Source organism: Myotis nattereri, assembly GCF_964212035.1.
Source record: "Myotis nattereri genome assembly, chromosome: 8".
NCBI lineage: Eukaryota > Metazoa > Chordata > Mammalia > Chiroptera > Vespertilionidae > Myotis > Myotis nattereri.
The window spans coordinates 37351449-37370383 of record NC_138083.1 but is presented as its reverse complement, the minus strand read 5'-3'; the positions used below and the strand labels follow the sequence as shown (position 1 = coordinate 37370383).

Genomic DNA, 18935 nt, shown 5'->3' with positions numbered 1-18935 from the left:
GCTAGTCTGGTGTATGGGGAAAATTAAAAAAAAAACAGAGAGGTCAGAGAAAGATAAATATCACATGATCTCACTCATTTATGGAATATAATGAACAACATAAACTGATGAACAAAAATAGATCCAGAGACAGAGAAGCATCGATCAGACCGTCAAACCTCAGAGGGAAGGTAGGGGAGGGTGGGGATAAGGGGGAGAGATCAACCAAAGGACTTATATACAAGCATATAGGCCCAACCAATGGACACAGACAACAGGGGTGAGGGCATGAGTGGGGGGGATGGAGGGTAATGTGGGGATAAGGATACATATGTAATAACTTAATCAATAAATTTAAAAAAAAATAAAAATAGAGAGGGGTTAAAAACACACCGTGGTGTCCATGCATTGTCCCTCCATGTTAGGCCCTGAACTACTAGAGCCTTTATACCACTGCCTCCAGACAAGTGTCGCTGGCCTCATTTAAGAAAGAAAATGAGCAGCAGAGAGGTTAAGTCACCCAAGAAAAGGCTGAAGCTGTTTGAACTCAGTCAGGTCTAATTCAAAGCTCATGTCTTTTGGCAAAGCACATTTATCTGAGCTTTCAAACTGGGATTGGGGATAGGGGCAGCAACAAAAGATAAATGGAGGACCAGCCATGGAACCTTGAACAAGTCACATAATCTCTTGAAACTCTCATAGGATAATTGTAAAAATTACAGCTAAGAGTATGTGCTATGTACCTAGCACAGTGCCCAGCACATAATAGGCCCTCCATGAGAGTTTTTAACAAGCTCTCCAAGAGAAAACTAATCAGGAGTAAAGCAACTACCTCAAAAACTGTAAGAGCTAATAAATGATTTCAGCAAAACAGCAGGATACAAAGTCTACACAAAAATCAGTTGCATTTCTATACACTAAACAAACCACAAAACACTGCTGAAAGAAATTAGAGAACACATAATAAAAGGAAACATATCCCATGTTCATGAATTAGAAGCCAATATTGTTAAGATGTCAATACTACCCAAAGCCATCTATAAATTCAATGTAATTATTATCAAAAGTCATTATCTGACTTTTTGCAGAAATAGAAAAACCTATCCTAAAATTCAGAAGAAATCTCAAGGGACCCTAAATAGCCAAAACAATCTTTAAAAAGAACAAAACTAGAGAATTCACACTTCCTGATTTCAAAACTTACTATAAAACTACTAATCAAAACAGTGTGATACTGGCATAAAAATAGACATATACCATAGCCCTAGCCAGTTTGGTTCAGTGGATAGAGTTTTAGCCTGCGGACCAAAGGGTCCCAGATTCAATTCCAGTCAAGGTCAAGTACCTTGGTTGCAGGTTCCTTCCTGACTCAGGCCCTGGTCAGGGCTCATGCAGGAGGCAATCAATCAATATGTTTCTCTCACATCAATGTTTCTCTCTTGTCTTTCCCTCTCTCTTCCACTCTCCCTAAAAATCAATGAAAAAGTATCCTCGGGTGAGGATTAACAACAACTATATATATATATATATATATATATATATATATATATATATATATGGCATAATATGCTTATTAGACCAGATAGCCAAACAACCTTCCAGACAGCATTCCAGACATCCTCCTGGATGACCTTCCTGACAAAGCCGCGGCAGTGGGAAGCCGAGGCAGAGGCGGTTAGGGGCAATCAGGCAGGCAGGCAGGTGAGTGGTTAGGAGCCAGCAGTTGGACATCCCTCTTGCAATCTGGGATGTCTGACTGCCAGTTTAGGCCCAATTCCGCAGGGATCCCTGCAGGATTGGGCCTAAACCGGCAGTCGGACATCCCCCAAAGGGTCCCAGATTACAAGAGGGTGCAGGCCCAGAAATAAATGTGGTCAAATAATTTTTGACAAGGGTGCCAATACCATTCAATAGGGAAAGGACAATCTTTTCAACAAATGGTGTGGGAAAAACTGTATATCCATATGTAAAAGAACGAAGTTGGACACTTATCAAACATATACAAAAATTAACTCAAAATGGATCAAAGACCTAAATGTAAGATCTAAAACTATAAAACTGCCCTGACTGGTTTGGCTCAGTGGATAGAGTGTTGACCGGTGGACTGAAGGTCCCGGGTTCAATTCGGGTCAAGGGCATGTACCTTGGTTGCGGGCATATCCCCAGGGGGCGGTGTGCAGGAGGCAGCTGATCGATGTTTCTCTCTCATTGATGTTTCTAACTTTCTGTCTCTCTCCCTTCCTCTCTGTAAAAAAATCAATAAAATATATTTTAAAAAACTATAAAACTGTTAGAAGAAAACATAAGACAAAAGCTTCATAACATTGGATTTGACAATGATTTCTTATACATAAACCAAAGGCACAAGTGACAACAACAAAAATAGACAAAATAGACTTCATGAAAAAATTTAAATTTTGTGCATCAAAAGACAAAATCAACAGAGTAAAAAGGCAAATTGAAAAGTGGTATAATATATTTGCAAATCTTATGTCTGATAAGGGATTAAGGTCCAGAATATATAGAGAATTTCTAAAACTTCAACAAAAATAAAGATGGACTCTTGATGAAAAATGATGGCGGCTGGCAGGACGGAGGTGAGGGATAGGAAGTGGGTGAGTGAAGGGATGAAAGGAGAGTGTGTGGATGTGTGTGATGTGTGTGTAAATGAGTGAGGGACAGTTAAATCTCGCAGGAGCAGCAGAGGCTGGCAGATCAGGCTCTCTTGGACAGGGAGAGATTACCACTGCTGTGGGCACTCCTCGGACTCAGGACTCGGGCATGAAGCCCACACCATTTTGAAGGGGAGAGCAGCCTCTTCTAAGAACTCATCAGCACCACCACCCAGACAGGCCTTGGACATTGCCCGCGACCCAGCAGCCACTCCAGCCAAAATCCTGCTGCCCCACTCACAGGCCCACGGACCCTGGGACTTCCACCTCCAAAGGTGCACTGCTCCCACAGCAGTAAGTGCAACTTCCCCCCTCCCCAGCAGCAGAACTCAAGGATGACACATTCGTGCGTTTCCAACATTCACGCGTTTCCAACATTTGCGCATTTCCAGCATGCTGACTTCCAGGGCACACCACTCCATAGGCAGCTCTTGGATGCCACTGTGAACCCCTGCTGGGTGTGATTTTGAACAGACAAGGGTGTGCTGCCCCGCAGTAGAAATTCTGAATTCCTTCTTCCTGAATAACTGCCCACAGACAACTCAGCTACATATCCTTAGCGCCAGGGCCCCTCAGAGTGTGTCAGAACTCTGCGTCCGCCGGCAAACTCACCGTCACAGTCATGCATTTCCAAGGAGCAGGCACCCAGAGCCCATCTATCCACAGGGCACTTGTGGGAGTCACTGAAAGCCCCCGCTAGGTGCGATCTTGGACAAACAGGGACGCATTCCCCCAGCAGTAGAAATTCTGAATTCACTCACCCTGGAAACCTGCCCACAGACGCCTCAATTATGTGGCTTCAGTGCCAGGGCCCTTCAGAGTGCTTCAGTAAGCCACGCTAGCAAACGCACTGCTGGTGCCCCTGTGAGCTGCCACTGGGAGTGCGCACCTATCCACCACAGGTGCAGCAGCAAAAACTAAGTCTGCCCACCCCACAGCTGCAGAACTCTGGACACTACAATTGCACACTCTTCCAGTGCCACTGTGAGTCTCCGCTGGGCACGCATGACTTCAACCACGGGCATAAGACAGCAAAAATTGGGACACCCCCTGCCCCACGGCTGCTGCTGACTTCTAGACACCATAGTTACGCATTTCCAGCTCACAGGCCTACATCAAGAGAACCCAAATAACTCAAGTAGGGAGCTACGCTAGATTACCAAGCCCAGGAGACCTGAGAGATCACACCAGTAGCACCTTCCCCAAAAGAACCTGGGTAGCAAAGCAATCAGATCTACAATTAAAACATTACAGCAAAACATGAGAAGACAAAAAAGCAATCCCCAAAGGAAAGAAAAAGAAAAATCACCATAAAGGGAGTTAAATGAAACTGAGGAAGGAAATAATAAAGATCAGAGCAGAAATAAATGACATAGAGACCAAAAGATCAATGAAACCAAGAGCTGGTTCTTTGAAAGGATAAATAAGATTGATGAACCTCTCGCCAGCCTCACCAAGAAACAAAGAGAGAGGACCCAAATAAACAAAATCAGAAATGAAAGAGGTGATCCTACTGATATACAAAGGACTGTAAAAAATACTACAAACAACTCTACTCCAAAAAACTGGACAACCTCGATGAAATGGACACATTCCTAGAAAAATACAAGCTTCCAAAACTCAATCAGGAAGAATCAAAGAACAGGAATAGGCCAATAACTACTGATGAAATTGAAACAGTAATCAAAAAGCTTCCAGCAAACAAAAGCCCTGGACCAGATGGCTTCACAGGGGAGTTTTACCGAATATTCAAAGAAGAACTAAAACCAATCCCTCTCAGACTATTCCAAAAAATTCAAGAGGTAGGCACACTTCCAAGCTCTTTCTATGAAACCAGCATTACCCTAATCCCAAAACCAGATAAAGACAATACAAAGAAAAAGAATTACAGGCCAATATCCCTGATGAACATAGATGTCAAAATCCTCAACAAAATTCTAGCAAACCAGATCCAGCATTACATTAGAAAAATTATACACCATGACCAAGTGGGATTTATTCCAGGGATGCAAGGCTGGTACGATATCCACAAATTAATAAACGTGATACATCACATAAGCAAATTGAGAGACAAAAATCACATAATCATATTGATTGATGCAGAAAAGGCATTTGACAAAGTCTAGCACCGTTTTCTGATAAAAACACTCAGCAAAGTGGGAATAGAAGGATCATACCTCAAAAAAATAAAAGCCTTATATGACAAACCTACAGCTAACGTCATACTCAATGGGCAAAAACTAAAACCATTTCCCTTAAGAACAGGAACAAGACAGGGATGCCCACTTTCACCACTCCTGTTCAAAATAGTACTAGAAGTACTAGCCATAGCGATCAAACAAGAAGAAGAAATAAAAGGCATCCAAATTGGAAAAGAAGAAGTAAAACTGTCATTATTTGCAGATTACATGATACTGTACATAGAAAGCCCTAAAGACTCCATCAAAAAATTATTAACCTTAATAAACGAACTTGGCAAAGTAGCAGGATACAAAATTAACATAAAGAAATCTATGACATTTTTATACACCAATAGTGAACTTACAGAAAGATAAATTACAAAAACATCCCATTTACCATTGCACACAAAGAATAAAGATACCTAGGAATAAGCTTAACTAAGGAGGTAAAAGACCTGTACTCAGAAAACTACAAGACGTTCAAAAAAGAGATAGAGGAAGACATAAACAGATGAAAGAGCATACCGTGTTCATGGATTGGTAGAATCAACATCATTAAAATGTCCATACTACCCAAAGCAATCTATAAATTCAATGCACTCCCTATTAAAATACCAATGGCATATTTCACAGATCTAGAAAGAACTCTCCAAAAATTCATCTGGAATAAAAAACAAAAAACCCAAATAGCTGCAGTTAGCCTGAGAAAGAAGAACAAAGTAGGAGGGATCTCAATACCAGATATCAAGATGTATTACAAATTCACTGTTGTCAAAACTGCCTGGTACTGGCACAAGAACAGACATATAGACCAATGGAATAGAATAGAGAACTCAGAAATCAACCCAAACCACTATGCTCAATATTTGACAAAGGAGGCAAGAACATACAATAGAGTCAAAACAGTCTCTTCAATAAATGGTGCTGGGAAACTTGGTCAGACACATGCAAAAAAAATGAAACTAGACCACCAACTTACACCATACACAAAAATAAACTCAAAATGGATAAAGGACTTAAACATAAGACAGGAAACCATAAAAATATTAGAGGAATCCACAAGCAAAAAGTTCTCAGATATATGCCAAAGCAATATCTTCACCAACACAGCTCCTAGGGCAATCGAAACTAAAGGGAAAATAAACAAATGGGACTACATCAAAATAAAAAGCTTCTGCACAGCAAAAGAAACCATCAACAAAACAACAAGAAAACCCACTGCATGGGAGAACATATTTGCCAACGATATCTCCGATAAGGGTTTAATCTCCAACATTTATAGGGAACTCATGCAACTTAACAAAAGAAAGACAAACAACCCAATCAAAAAATGGGCAACGGATCTAAATAGATACTTTTCGAAAGAAGACATAAGGCAGGCCAAGAGATATATGAAAACATGCTCAAAGTCACTAATCATCTGAGAGATGCAAATCAAAATGACAATGAGGTAGCATCTCACACCTGTCAGAATGGCTATCATCAACATATCAACACATGACAAATGCTGGCGAGGATGTGGAGAAAAAGGAACACTTGTGCACTGCTGGTGGGAATGCAGACTGGTGCAGCCACTGTGGAGAACAGTATGGCATTTCCTCAAAAAACTAAAAATGGAACTTCCATTTGACCTTGTGATCCCACTTCTAGGAATATATCCCAAGAAACCAGAAACACCAATCAGAAAGAATATGTGCACCCCTATGTTCATAGCAGCACAATTTACAATAGCTAAGACTTGGAATCAGCCTAAATGCCCATCAGCAGATGAGTGGATTAAAAAATGTTGGCACATCTATGCAATGGAATACTATGTCGCAGTAAAAAGGAAGGAACTCCTTCCATTTGCAACAGCATGGATGGAGCTGGAGAGCATTATGCTAAGTGAAATAAGTCAGTTAGAGAAAGATAAATATCACATGATCTCACTCATTTGTGGACTATAATGAACAACATAAACCGGTGAACAAAAACAGATCTAGAGACAGAGAAGCATTGATCAGATGCTCAAACCTCACAGGGAAGGTAGGGGAGTGTGGGGGTAAGGGGGAGAGATCAACCAAAGGACTTGTATGCATGCATATAAGCATAAGTGATGGACGCAGACAACAGGGGGTGAGGGTGAGGGCAAGACTGAGGGGATGAGGGGACAATGGGGGGATAAAGACACATTTGTAATACCTTAATCAATCAAAAATTTAAAATAAAATAAAATTCCACTCCTGGGAGTGGTTGAAACTGAAAAAGAAAAAAAAGATGAGGATGTGGAGAAATTGGAACCCTTATGCACTCTTAGTGGTAATGTAAAATAGTATAGCAGCTGTGAAACACAAATAGCAATTCCTCAAAAAAAAAAAAAAAGAAAGAAAGAAAGAAAATAGAATTACCATGTGATCCAACAATTTCACTTCTTGGTATATATTCAAAAGAAAAAAGGTTTCAAATATATATTTGTACACCTGTGTTCACAAAAGCATTATTCACTAAAGCTAAAATGTGGAAGCAGCTCAAGTGTCCATCAACAGATGAATTGATAAACAAAATATGGTATATTTATACAATGGAATATTATTCAGCCTTAAAAAGGAAGGAAATTCTGACCTGTGCTACAACATAGATGAAACACAAAGACATTATACAAAGTAGAATAAGCCAGTCACAAAAAGACAAATATTGTATGATTCCACTTACATGAGGTACTTAGAGTAGTCAAAATCATAGAGATGGAAAATAGAACAGTGGTTGCCAGGGAGAGGGGGAATTGAGTGTTACTGTTTAACTGGTATAGATCGTGGTGATGGTTGTACACCATTATAAATGTATTTAATACCACCGAACTATATGCTTAAAAATGGTTAACATGGTAAATTTTGTTATGTGTTATTTTACCACAATAAAAAAATTGGAGGGAAATTTTATGGGATACAGATTTTTGTCTGGTGGATTGGTAGTGGAAAAGAGAGATGCATGCATGATCTCAGTCAGCCTTCCTTACTAACCTGTATGATAATGACAACAAACCTCTACTATATACTAATGCATCCAAGTAGTGTTCTGAGAGCTTTATATAGTCATCTGCTTAACTTCATAACAAGTCTATGAAGTAGAGATGAAGATTCACATTTTAGAAAAAACCAAGATGGCGGCATAGGTAAACACCGGAAATTGCTGCCTCGAACAACCACTTCAAAAATACAACTAAAACACAAAATGGGCATCATCCAGAACTACAGGAAGGCTGGCTGAGTGGAAATTCTACAACTGGAAGGAAAGAGAAAAGCACACTGAGACTCAGAGGAGGTGCGGAAGTAAAGTGAAGAGGTACGGAGACGCACCTGGAAAGGGCTGGTACCTGAGGACGTGGCTGTCTTTTTCAATTCGGAGGGAGTCTCAAGCTCCTGACTGCTCAGAATTCCAATTCCGGGCGAGTCTCTGGGGACCCAGACTCATACGGGGAGAAACTGCACTGTCTGGCAGCGGTCAGAACTCGAGGGTGGCTTTCTCTCAGAGGTGCTTGCAGCGATTACCAGGACACTGAGACACAGGGCCTCTTAGGGTAGGACTGAGGGGCAGCCATAGCTGCTTGCTTCACCCTGTTGATCCCCTGAGACCCCACCCCAACCAAGCTGTGCGCAGAGTCTTTTGCATATGAAAAACCTGGCCTTTTGCAATCTGATAATTACCTAACAAACTGCAGCTGAGTCAGAGAGACCCAGAACATCCAAAAAAAGGCCCAAGGCCCCACAGCATCTTGCATTGCTTTACAGCTGGGCCTCATCCGGGCACCTCCAAACCCCAAACAAAGAAGAAGAATCTGCAGATCTCTCCATAGCTCCTGCTGGATAGCCTCAGGCAGAGGCTAAATTAGCACCTCCTTAGAGATCCAAGAGCCAGTGTACACAGTGGTCAGAGAGGGACCATCCAGATTACAACTCCTCAGATCTATAAGGGACACACTCAGGGGGCAGACTCAGTGAGCACCAAAGCCCCACTGAAGCAAGTGTTGCCCCAGAAGGGTGTCTCCAGCACAGAAGTTCTCCCACTGCAGACTCGGCTGATTCTCACAGCCAATGGCCTGGAGGTCAATTCCTCCCAGTGATACCTACAACAATCAAGGCTTAACTACAACAAGACTGTGCACAAAGCCCCCAAAGGGGTGCATCAAGAGTGTCCACTTCAGGTAATTGGGGAGGCTGAGCCACTGGGCCCTATAGGACACCTAGCACAGAAAGCCACTCTATCAACACAGGGAAGCATAAAAAATGCGGAGACAAAGAAACAGGACACAAATGACAGAAATGGAGGAAAGCAAACTACTGGATATAGAGTTCAAAGCCACACTTTTAAGGTTTTTCAAGAATTTTCTAGAAACCACCGATAAATTTAGTGAGACCCTCAAGAAATCTAGTGAGACCCTCGAGGTTATGATAAAGGACCAACTAGAAATTAAGCATACACTGACTGAAATAAAGAATATTATACAGACCCCCAACAGCAGACTAGATGATCACAAGAATCAAGTCAAAGATTTGAAATACGAAGAAGCAAAAAACACCCAACCGGAAAAACAAAAAGAAAAAAGAATCCAAAAATACGAAGATAGTGTAAGGAGCCTCTGGGACAGCTTCAAGCATACCAACATCGGAATTATGGGGGTGCCAGAAGAAGAGAGACAGCAAGATATTGAAAACCTATTTGAAGAAATAATGACAGAAAACTTCCCCTACCTGGTGAAAGAAATAGACTTACAAGTCCAGGAAGCACAGAGAACCCCAAACAAAAGGAATCCAAAGAGGCCCACACCAAGACACATCATCATTAAAATGCCAAGAGCAAAAGACAAAGAGAGAATCTTAAAAGCAGCAAGAGAAAGACAGTCAGTTACCTACAAGGGAGTACCCATACGACTCTTCAGCTGATTTCTCAACAGAAACTTTGCAGGCCAGAAGGGAGTGGCAAGAAATATTCAAAGTGATGAATACCAAGAACCTACAACCAAGATTACTTCACCCAGCAAAGCTATCATTCAGAATTGAAGGTCAGATAAGGAGCTTCACAGATAAGAAAACACTAAAGGAGTTCATCACCACCAAACCAGTATTATATGAAATGCTGAAAGGTATCCTTTAAGAAGAGGAAGAAGAAGGAAAAGGTAAAGATACAAATTATGAACAACAAATACACATGTATCAACAAGTGAATCTAAAAATCAAGTGAATAAACATTCTGATGAACAGAATAAACTGGTAAATATAATAGAATCAGGAGCATAGAAAGGGAGCGGACTGACTATTTTCGGGGGTGGGGGAAAGGGGTGATGGGGTGCGGGAAGAGACTGGACAAAAATCGTATACCTATGGATGAGGACAGTGAGGGGGAGGGGGAGGGCAGAGGGTGGGGTGGGAACTGGGGGGAGGGGAGCTATTGGGGGAACAAAGAGGAACAACTGTAATAATCTGAACAATAAAGATTTAATTAAAATAAAGAATAAATGAGCTGTAATTCTTCCACATAACTATAATTAACATTTTTGTACATTTCCTTTTAAAATCCCCATACTTTAATAAGCTTTCAATAAATAGATATTTTATAGATATCTGGGAAAAAAAAGATTCACATTTTATAGACTGAGGGAATGGATACACAAGAGATACAGAGTAACTTTTCTAGATTCACACCCCTAGTAAGAGACAGACTCTGGATTCAAACACAAGCAGTTTGTCTCCTGGGCTTATGCTCTTAACCACAACACTACCATGACACACAGAGAAACCAGGCCCAGAGACTTAAGTACTCACCAAAGTCACCCAGCTAATCAGTGGGATTCAAACTGGTCTAACTCCAAGCTCTCCCCCGCTGCTGAGAGGAAAGAATGAAAAGGAGGAGTGGGAGAGACAGGCCAAAGTCTAACCTGGTCAGGCAGTGTAGACTAGGTTTTCACAGCTGGTAGAAGAAGGAATCAAACCAGATGTCCCGCCAGGCCCTTGTAGCTCTAGATTTCTAAAACTCTATGGGCTAGGAACTGGAAACAGGATGGGGCCAGTTGCCCCTGCTGGGCTGCTGAAGGCCAGATGTGAACAGAGGTTTACCTTTGAGGTTGGTCCTCAGAGCTCTGTCATCTATCAGCTCCAGATGCTGCCAAATCCACTTGTGGTAGAAAGGCGAAGCTGCAAGGTCTAATAGCCGCAGGACTTCACAGCTGCCCTGGATGCATCAGGAGACATAAAACCAAAGGCTTAACCCCAAGGGCTCCAGGCAGACCGCACTTTGAAAATATGCTATCTGTATTATGTCTCACCCCATTTTGTTTTATTTGCTCAATATAAGTAGTTCTGGGTCCCTTTTTAAAAATGAATATGTTATATACTTATAAAAAATTCAAATAGCTAAATTCAATGTGGCACTGGAAAAAAAGTCATTGAGGATAATGGGACACAGTGAAATTGATTTTGGATTATAGATTATATTAATACTAAATTTGCAGATTTTGATAATTATTCTGTGGTTAATTTCTTAGAAAATAATCATGTAAATGTAGAGTGGTGAATAAATATGATGGATGATACTTAACTCTCAAGTGATTCAGGAAGAAAAAAACATACATATTAAAGCAAATGTGGCAAATGTTAACAACTGATGAATCCAGGTTAAGGTTCTACAGGAGTTCTTTGTACAGTTCTTGAAACTTTTCTATAAATTTAAAATCATTACAAATTAAAAGTTTAAAAAAATACAGGAAGTTGAACAAAGAAATAGAGGAAGATATAAACAAGTGAAAGAAAATACTGTGTTTATGGAGTGGTAGAATCAACATCATTAAAATGTCCATACTACCCAAAGCAATCTATAGTTTCAGTGACATCCTCATTAAAATACCAGTGGCATATATCACAGATCTAGAACAGATACTCCAAAAATTTATATGGTTCCAAAAAAGACCCTGAATAGCTGCAACAGTCTTGAGAAAGAAGAACAAGGTTGGAGGAATCACAATACCAGATATCAAGTTATATGATAAAGTCACTGTACTCAAAACAGCCTGGTACTGGCACAAGAATAGGCATATAGATCAATGGAATGGAACAGAGACCCCAGAAATCGACCCAAGCCTTTATGCTCAATTAATATTTGACAAAGGAGGCAAGAGTATACAATGGAGTAAAAACATCTTTTCAATAAATGGTGTTGGGAAAACTGGACAGGTACATGCAAAAAAAATGAAACTAGTCCACCAACATACACCATACACAAGAATAAACTCAAAATGGATAAAAAACCTAAATGTAAGTCGTGAAAACCATAAAAAATCTTAGAAGAAACCATAGAAAACAAAATCACAGACATCTCTAATAGCAATATGTTTACCAATATATCTCCTAGGGCAGTGGTCAGCAAACTCATTAGTCAACAGAGCCAAATATCAACAGTACAACGATTGAAATTTCTTTTGAGAGCCAAATTTTTTAAACTTAAACTATATAAGTAGGTACATTGTTATTAACTTAATTAGGGTACTCCTAAGGCTTAGGAAAAGCCACACTCAATGAGCCAAAGAGCTGCATGTGGCTCGTGAACCAGTTTGCCGACCATGGTCCTAGGGCAAAGGAAACTAAGGGAAAAATAAGCAAATGGGATTGCATCAAATTAAAACGCTTCTGTACAGCAAAAGAAACCGTCAACAAAGTGAAAAGAGAGTCCACTGCATGGGAGAACATATTTGCCAATTATATATCCGATAAGGGGATAATTTCCAAAATATCTAAGGAATTCATACAACTTAACAAAAGGAAGACAAACAATTCAATTTAAAAAAAAAAATGGGCAAAGGAACTAAATAGACACTCTCCAAAATGGACATACAGAAGGCCAAGAGACATATGAAAAAATGCTCAAAGTCATTACCATCTGAGAGATGCAAATTAAAACAACAATGAGGTATCACCTCACATCTGTCAGAATGGCTATCATCTACAAATCAACAAACAACAAGTGTTGGCAAGGACGTAGATAAAAGGGAACCCTAGAACACTGCTGGTGGTAATGCAAGACTGGTGCAGCCACTGTGGAAAACAGTATGGGGTTTCCTCAAAAATCTATTACAAATGGAACTTTTTTGACCCAGTGAACCCACTTCTAGGAATATATCCTAAGAAACCTGAAACACCAATCAGAAAGAAAATATACACCCCTGTGTTCACAGTAGCACAATTTACAATAGCTAAGATTTGGAAACAACAGCCTAAGTGCCCATCAGCAGAATGGAATACTACACAGTGGTAAAAAAAAAAAAAAAAAAAGAAGGAACTCTTACCATTTGCAGCAGCATGGATGGACCTGGAGAATATTATGCTAAGTGAAATAAGCCAGTCAGAGAAAGATAAGTATCACATGATCTCACTCATAAATGGAATCTGATGAACAAAATAGATCTAGAAACATAGAACCATGAACAGACTGATGAATTTCAGAGGGAAGATGGGGGTGGAGAGGTGGGAGGGAGAGATTAACTGGGTAACTTACATGCATATATGCATAGCCCATGGACACAGACATAGTGTGGCGAAGGCTTGGGAAGAGTGGGTGCGGGGAGGAGGGGGGCCAATGGGGGGGAAAAAACACAAAAGGGACATCTATAATACTTTCAACAATATTTTTTAAAAATGTTTTTAAGTTTATAAACAGAACATAGAGAAAGTTAAAACTATGTTATTCTTAACACCCCAAAATAACAAGTAATAACATTTTGGTGCATATTCTTTCAAACTTTTGTCTATAAGTATAGACAGTTTTTCATAAATGAGTCCATTTATGTAAATAGACTTTCATAACCTTTCTAAAAACTCAATGTATAAAAAATAAACAATCTATCAAGGACATCTTTTCTTTTTTTTTTTTTAAATATATTTTATTGAGTTTTTACAGAGAGGAAAGGAGAGAGATAGAGAGTTAGAAACATCGATGAGAGAGAAACATCGACCAGCTGCCTCCTGCACACTCCCCACTGGGGATGTGCCCGCAACCAAGGTACATGCCCTTGACCGGAATCGAACCTAGGACCTTTCAGTCCGCAGGCCGACGCTCTATCCACTGAGCCAAACCGGTTTCGGCAAGGACATCTTTTCATGCTAAGCAATATGGTTCTACATTTTTGCTTCTTATAATTGCATATTATTCTATGAATGCCAGAACTTGCATAAAATTGAAAATAAATATGCAGATGAGCAAAAGAAGAAAGACACAAAGAGCACATACTATATGTGTCCATTTATAGGAAGTTCAAGAACATGTAAAAGTAATCCTGCTGACAAGCAGGAAGAGTGGTTATCATAGGGGGCACCTTGTCTGGGAAAGGGCACAAGAGAGCCTTCTGAGGTGCAGGAAATGTGCTCTGTCTTGACTGGGTGATGCTTACACAGGTGAATACATATGTAAAAATTCACCAAGCTGGAAAGTTTAATGTGAGTTCTTTATTGCATATATGTTACACCTCAAGAAAATATTTTTGAAGATCATATTTAGCTTGTTTCTAATTTATCTCTCATGATTTTGTTCAGGACATCAAAATCCCCAGCTAAACAAACTTGCCACCTTCCCAAACTCCCCAGCAGTGGGCATGGCAGTGACCCAGTTCTGGCTAATGAGACTAAGTGAAGGACAGATGGATAAAACAGGAAACCAAGGTTGTCCTCTCCCTTCCCACTGCTTGAAACTCAAGCAGTTTGGTTAGAGGTAGAGTAGCCATATTGTGACCATTAGGATGAAAGCCATAGCTGTGGATGATGAAAGTAGAAGCTAGCCCAATGATTCTTTATCATCTTGATGTTTCTATCATTCTCTCCCATCCTCTTGGAAATAAATTAAAAAATATATTTTTTAAAGAAAGTAGAAGCAAGAAAGGTTGTGGGTTCTAAAAGGCTTCCTAAAACAGCTCTTCTAGCCCTGGATGGCTTAAATCTAGACTTTACTCCATGAGAAAAATTATTATTCATTAAGCTGCTGGAGGTGGGTTTCTATGACTTGCAGTGGTCATCAACTTTAATTGACAATCTTGTCCATACATCTTCTAGAGTGGTCATTAGGCAGGTCACAAATACTTGAGTTCTCCTCTCAAGCACATGGCAGGATTGTACTCTTCCACTCTTTGAATTAGGAATTTGCTTTGGTCAATTTCTGTTAGCAAAGTGACTTATGATACTCTGGGTGGGAACTTTAAAAGCCAGTGCTTGATTCTCAACATTTCCTTGCCCCATCCTATTGATCATGATTCAGGCTGGCCTTCAGGGCTCTTCATTATCAGTTCTTCTCCCGTGGTCGGCAAACTGCGGCTCTCGAGCCACATGCGGCTCTTTGGCTCCTTGTGTGTGGCTCTTCCTAAGCCTTAGGAGTACCCTAGTTAAGTTAATAACAGTGTACCTACCTACATAGTTTAAGTTTAAAAAATTTGGCTCTCAAAAGAAATTTCAATCGTTGTACTGTTGATATTTGGCTCTGTTGACTAATGAGTTTGCCAACCACTGTATAGGCTCTTCCCATCCTTTCTCACACAGCCATCAGAATTCTCCAAACTTATATAAACACCAGGCACATCCTTACTGCAAGCTTGGCTTCCCACTAGATAGAGTCTCCAGTGGCCTGGGTCCCTAAGTTACTATAAGGAGCAAGACTAGCTGGCCTACTATGATCAAGTAATGGGTTGAAGAAATAAATCTTTGTTAGTTAATCCACTGAGATTTGAGTATTGTTTATAATTGCAGCTGAAACTAGTTTACCTAAAAGAATTCCCATGTTGAGGAAACCAAGATGGCGGCATAGGTAAACACTGGAAATTGCTGCCTCGCACAACCACTTCAAAAATACAACTAAAAGACGGAACGGACATCACCCAGAACCACAGGAAGGCTGACTGAGTGGAAATTCTACAACTAGAAGGAAAGAGAAAAGCATACCGAGACTCAGAGGAGGCGCAGTGCGAAAGTAAAATACTAAGGTGCGGAGGTGCGTGCAGAATGGGCTGGCGGCTGAGGGCGTGGTTGTCATTTTCAATTGGGAGGGAGTCTCAGGCTCTGAGCTCCAGTTCCGGGCGAGTCTCTAGGGACCCAGACTCATACGGGAGAAGTGGGACTGTCTGGCATCGGTCGGAACTCGAGGGCAGCTTTCTCTCCGAGGGGCTTGCAGCCATTACCGGGACATTGAGAAGCAAAGCCTCTGAGGGAAAGACTGAGAGCAGCCATAACTGCTAGCCCTGCCCTGTTGATCCTGTGGGACTCGCCCCACCCAAGCCCTGCAGGGAGGCTTTTGCTGGATAGCCTCAGGCAAAGGCCAGATTAGCACCTCCCTAGAGATCCAGGAGCCAGGAAGCCCAGAGGTCAGAGTGGGACCATCCAGTTTACAGTTCTGTGGAACCATAAAGGACACACTCAGGGGGCAGACTCAGTGAGCACCAAAGCCCCACTGAAGCAAGTCTTGCCCCAGAGGGATGTCTCCAGCACAGAAGTTCTCCCACTGCAGACTCAGCTGATTCTCACAGCCAACTGGCCTGTAGGCCAATTCCTCCGAGTGATAACTACAACAATCAAGGCTTAACTACAACAAGACTGCACACAAAGACCACAAGGGGGTGCACCAAGAGTGTCCTCCTCAGGTAACTGGGGAGGCTGAGCCACTGGGCCCTAGACGACACTTAGCACAGAAAACCATTATATCAACACAGGGAAGCATAAAAAATGCGGAGACAAAGGACACAAATGACAGAAATGGAGGAAAGCAAACTACTGGATATAGAGTTCAAAACCACACTTTTAAGGTCTTTCAATAATTTTCTAGAAACTGCCGATAAACTTAATGAGATCTACAAGAAATCTAATGAGACCCTCGATGTTGTGATAAAGAACCAACTAGAAATTAAGCATACACTGACTGAAATAAAGAATATTATACAGACTCCCAACAGCAGACTAGAGGATTGCAAGAATCACGTCAATGATTTGAAATATGAAGAAGCAAAAAACACCCAACCAGAAAAGCAAAATGAAAAAAGAATCCAAAAATATGAAGATACTGTAAGGAGCCTCTGGGACAGCTTCAAGCACACCAACATCCGAATTATAGGTGTGTCAGAAGAAGAGAGAGAGCAAGATATTGAAAACCTATTTGAAGAAATATTGACAGAAAACTTCCCCTACCTGGTGAAAGAAATAGACTTACAAGTCCAGGAAGCGCAGAGAACCCCAAACAAAAGGAATCCAAAGAGGACCACACCAAGACACATCATCATTAAAATGCCAAGAGCAAAAGACAAAGAGAGAATCTTAAAAGCAGCAAGAGAAAGACAGTCAGTTACCTACAAGGGAGTAACCATACGATTGTCAGCTGATTTCTCAACAGAAACTTTGCAGGCCAGAAGGGAGTGGCAAGAAATATTCAAAGTGATGAATACCAAGAACCTACAACCAAGATTACTTCACCCAGCAAAGCTATCATTCAGAATTGAAGGTCAGATAAAGAGCTTCACAGATAAGAAAAAGCTAAAGGAGTTCATCACCACTAAACCAGTATCATATGAAATGCTGAAAGGTATCCTTTAAGAAGAGGAAGAAGAAGAAAACGGTAAAGATACAAATTTTGAACACCAAATACACATCTATCAACAAGTGAATCTGAAAATCAAGTGAATAATCTGATGAACAGAATGAACTGGTGATTATAATAGAATCAGGGACATAGAAAGGGAGTGGACTGACTATTCTTGGGGGGGAAAGGGGGTGTGGGGGATTCAGGAAGAGACTGGACAAAAATCATGCACCTATGGATGAGGACAGTGGGTGGGGAGTGAGGGAGGAGGGTGGGGTGGGAACTGGGTGGAGGGGAGTTATGGGGGAAAAAAAGAGGAACAAATATAATAATCTGAACAATAAAGATTTAATAAAATATTTAAAAAAAAAAGAATACCCATGTTTCATTATCTCTTTGGGATTAATTCCAAAAGTTATGCATGTTTCAATACACATCAACAAACTGCCCCCCAGAAATGTTAGATCTGTTTACACCCTCTCTGACAGTATATAACAGAGTCCCTTGTAATACATCTTTTGTTACATTGGCAACTGTGTTTGCACAATCTTTCTAATTTTTCCTAATCTGGTAGGCAAGAAGAATATGTCATTTTAAAATTTCATATCTTTATATAAGGATTTATAAAGATAAATCCCTTTTTTGGTAGGAACTTTAAGAGATACATTCTGAAGGGTTAAGGTTCAAGACAGTTTACTGTTAAAGAGGAAGAAGAAGAAGGGATCAAACATTTAATAAGCCCTTTTATATGCCAGGCATTGTGCATGAAGCTTTATTCAATATTCATTCAACAAACATTTATCAACTAGGAACTGCAGGTGCTAAAGAAAAACAGTCCAACAGTTTCTTCTTAGAAAGTCTCTCATGGATTTTCAATCACATCTGTATATGTAAAGAAAACAATTTCACAGTGTGTCCCCAAATTATAAACTGTTCAAAATGAGTTGAATATGGGCATTAATTATGTTTGTGATGCCAGCAGGAAATCAGGTTCTTTACTGGGTCTCAAGGACTCCCAGCCACCAGCTGCTGATTTTGCCCTCTAGTGGCAATATGAGTAAACTACAGGAGTCAGGCAGCCCGGTTTCCTTAGCAGAGGAACACTCAAGGAGCTGCTAACTAGTCAGGAAATAAAAATGAGAAACAAAATAGCAATCCCTTTAAAGGGGCAGGTGCTCTCGAACTCCAGCCAGAATACAGCCTGGTATTGCCTGATCTTCTGAATATTCAAAAGAAGCCAGAAATTGGAATTTTTATGTCCAATCTCCACCTCAACTATTAAATCAGCTTTTAATAAAACACTGTAAGGGACAAACCAAACTTACGTACTGGCCAGGATGAGTTTATGACATCTTTACTATTTTTCTCAGAATGAAGTTCAAGCACCCCTACATTAGAATCACTTGTGACACTTTTAAAAAATATTTTTTTATTGATTTCAGAGAGGAAGGGAGAGGAAGAGATCGAAATATCAATGATGAGAGAGAATCACTGATTGACTGCCTCCTGCAAGCCCCACACTGGGGATCGAGCC

General features: G+C 40.6%; 1 protein-coding gene across 1 annotated transcript in view; it reads right to left on the bottom strand.

The window, feature by feature from the left end:
* Nucleotides 1–18935, bottom strand: part of CNBD2 (cyclic nucleotide binding domain containing 2) — a gene marked incomplete at both ends in the record, with an annotated part of 60975 nt that overhangs the window by 14171 nt on the left and 27869 nt on the right. The window contains one exon of the mRNA XM_081097058.1: nucleotides 10921–11035. Coding sequence (XP_080953184.1) covers nucleotides 10921–11035 — 115 coding nt within the window. The remainder of the gene's footprint in view (nucleotides 1–10920; nucleotides 11036–18935) is intronic.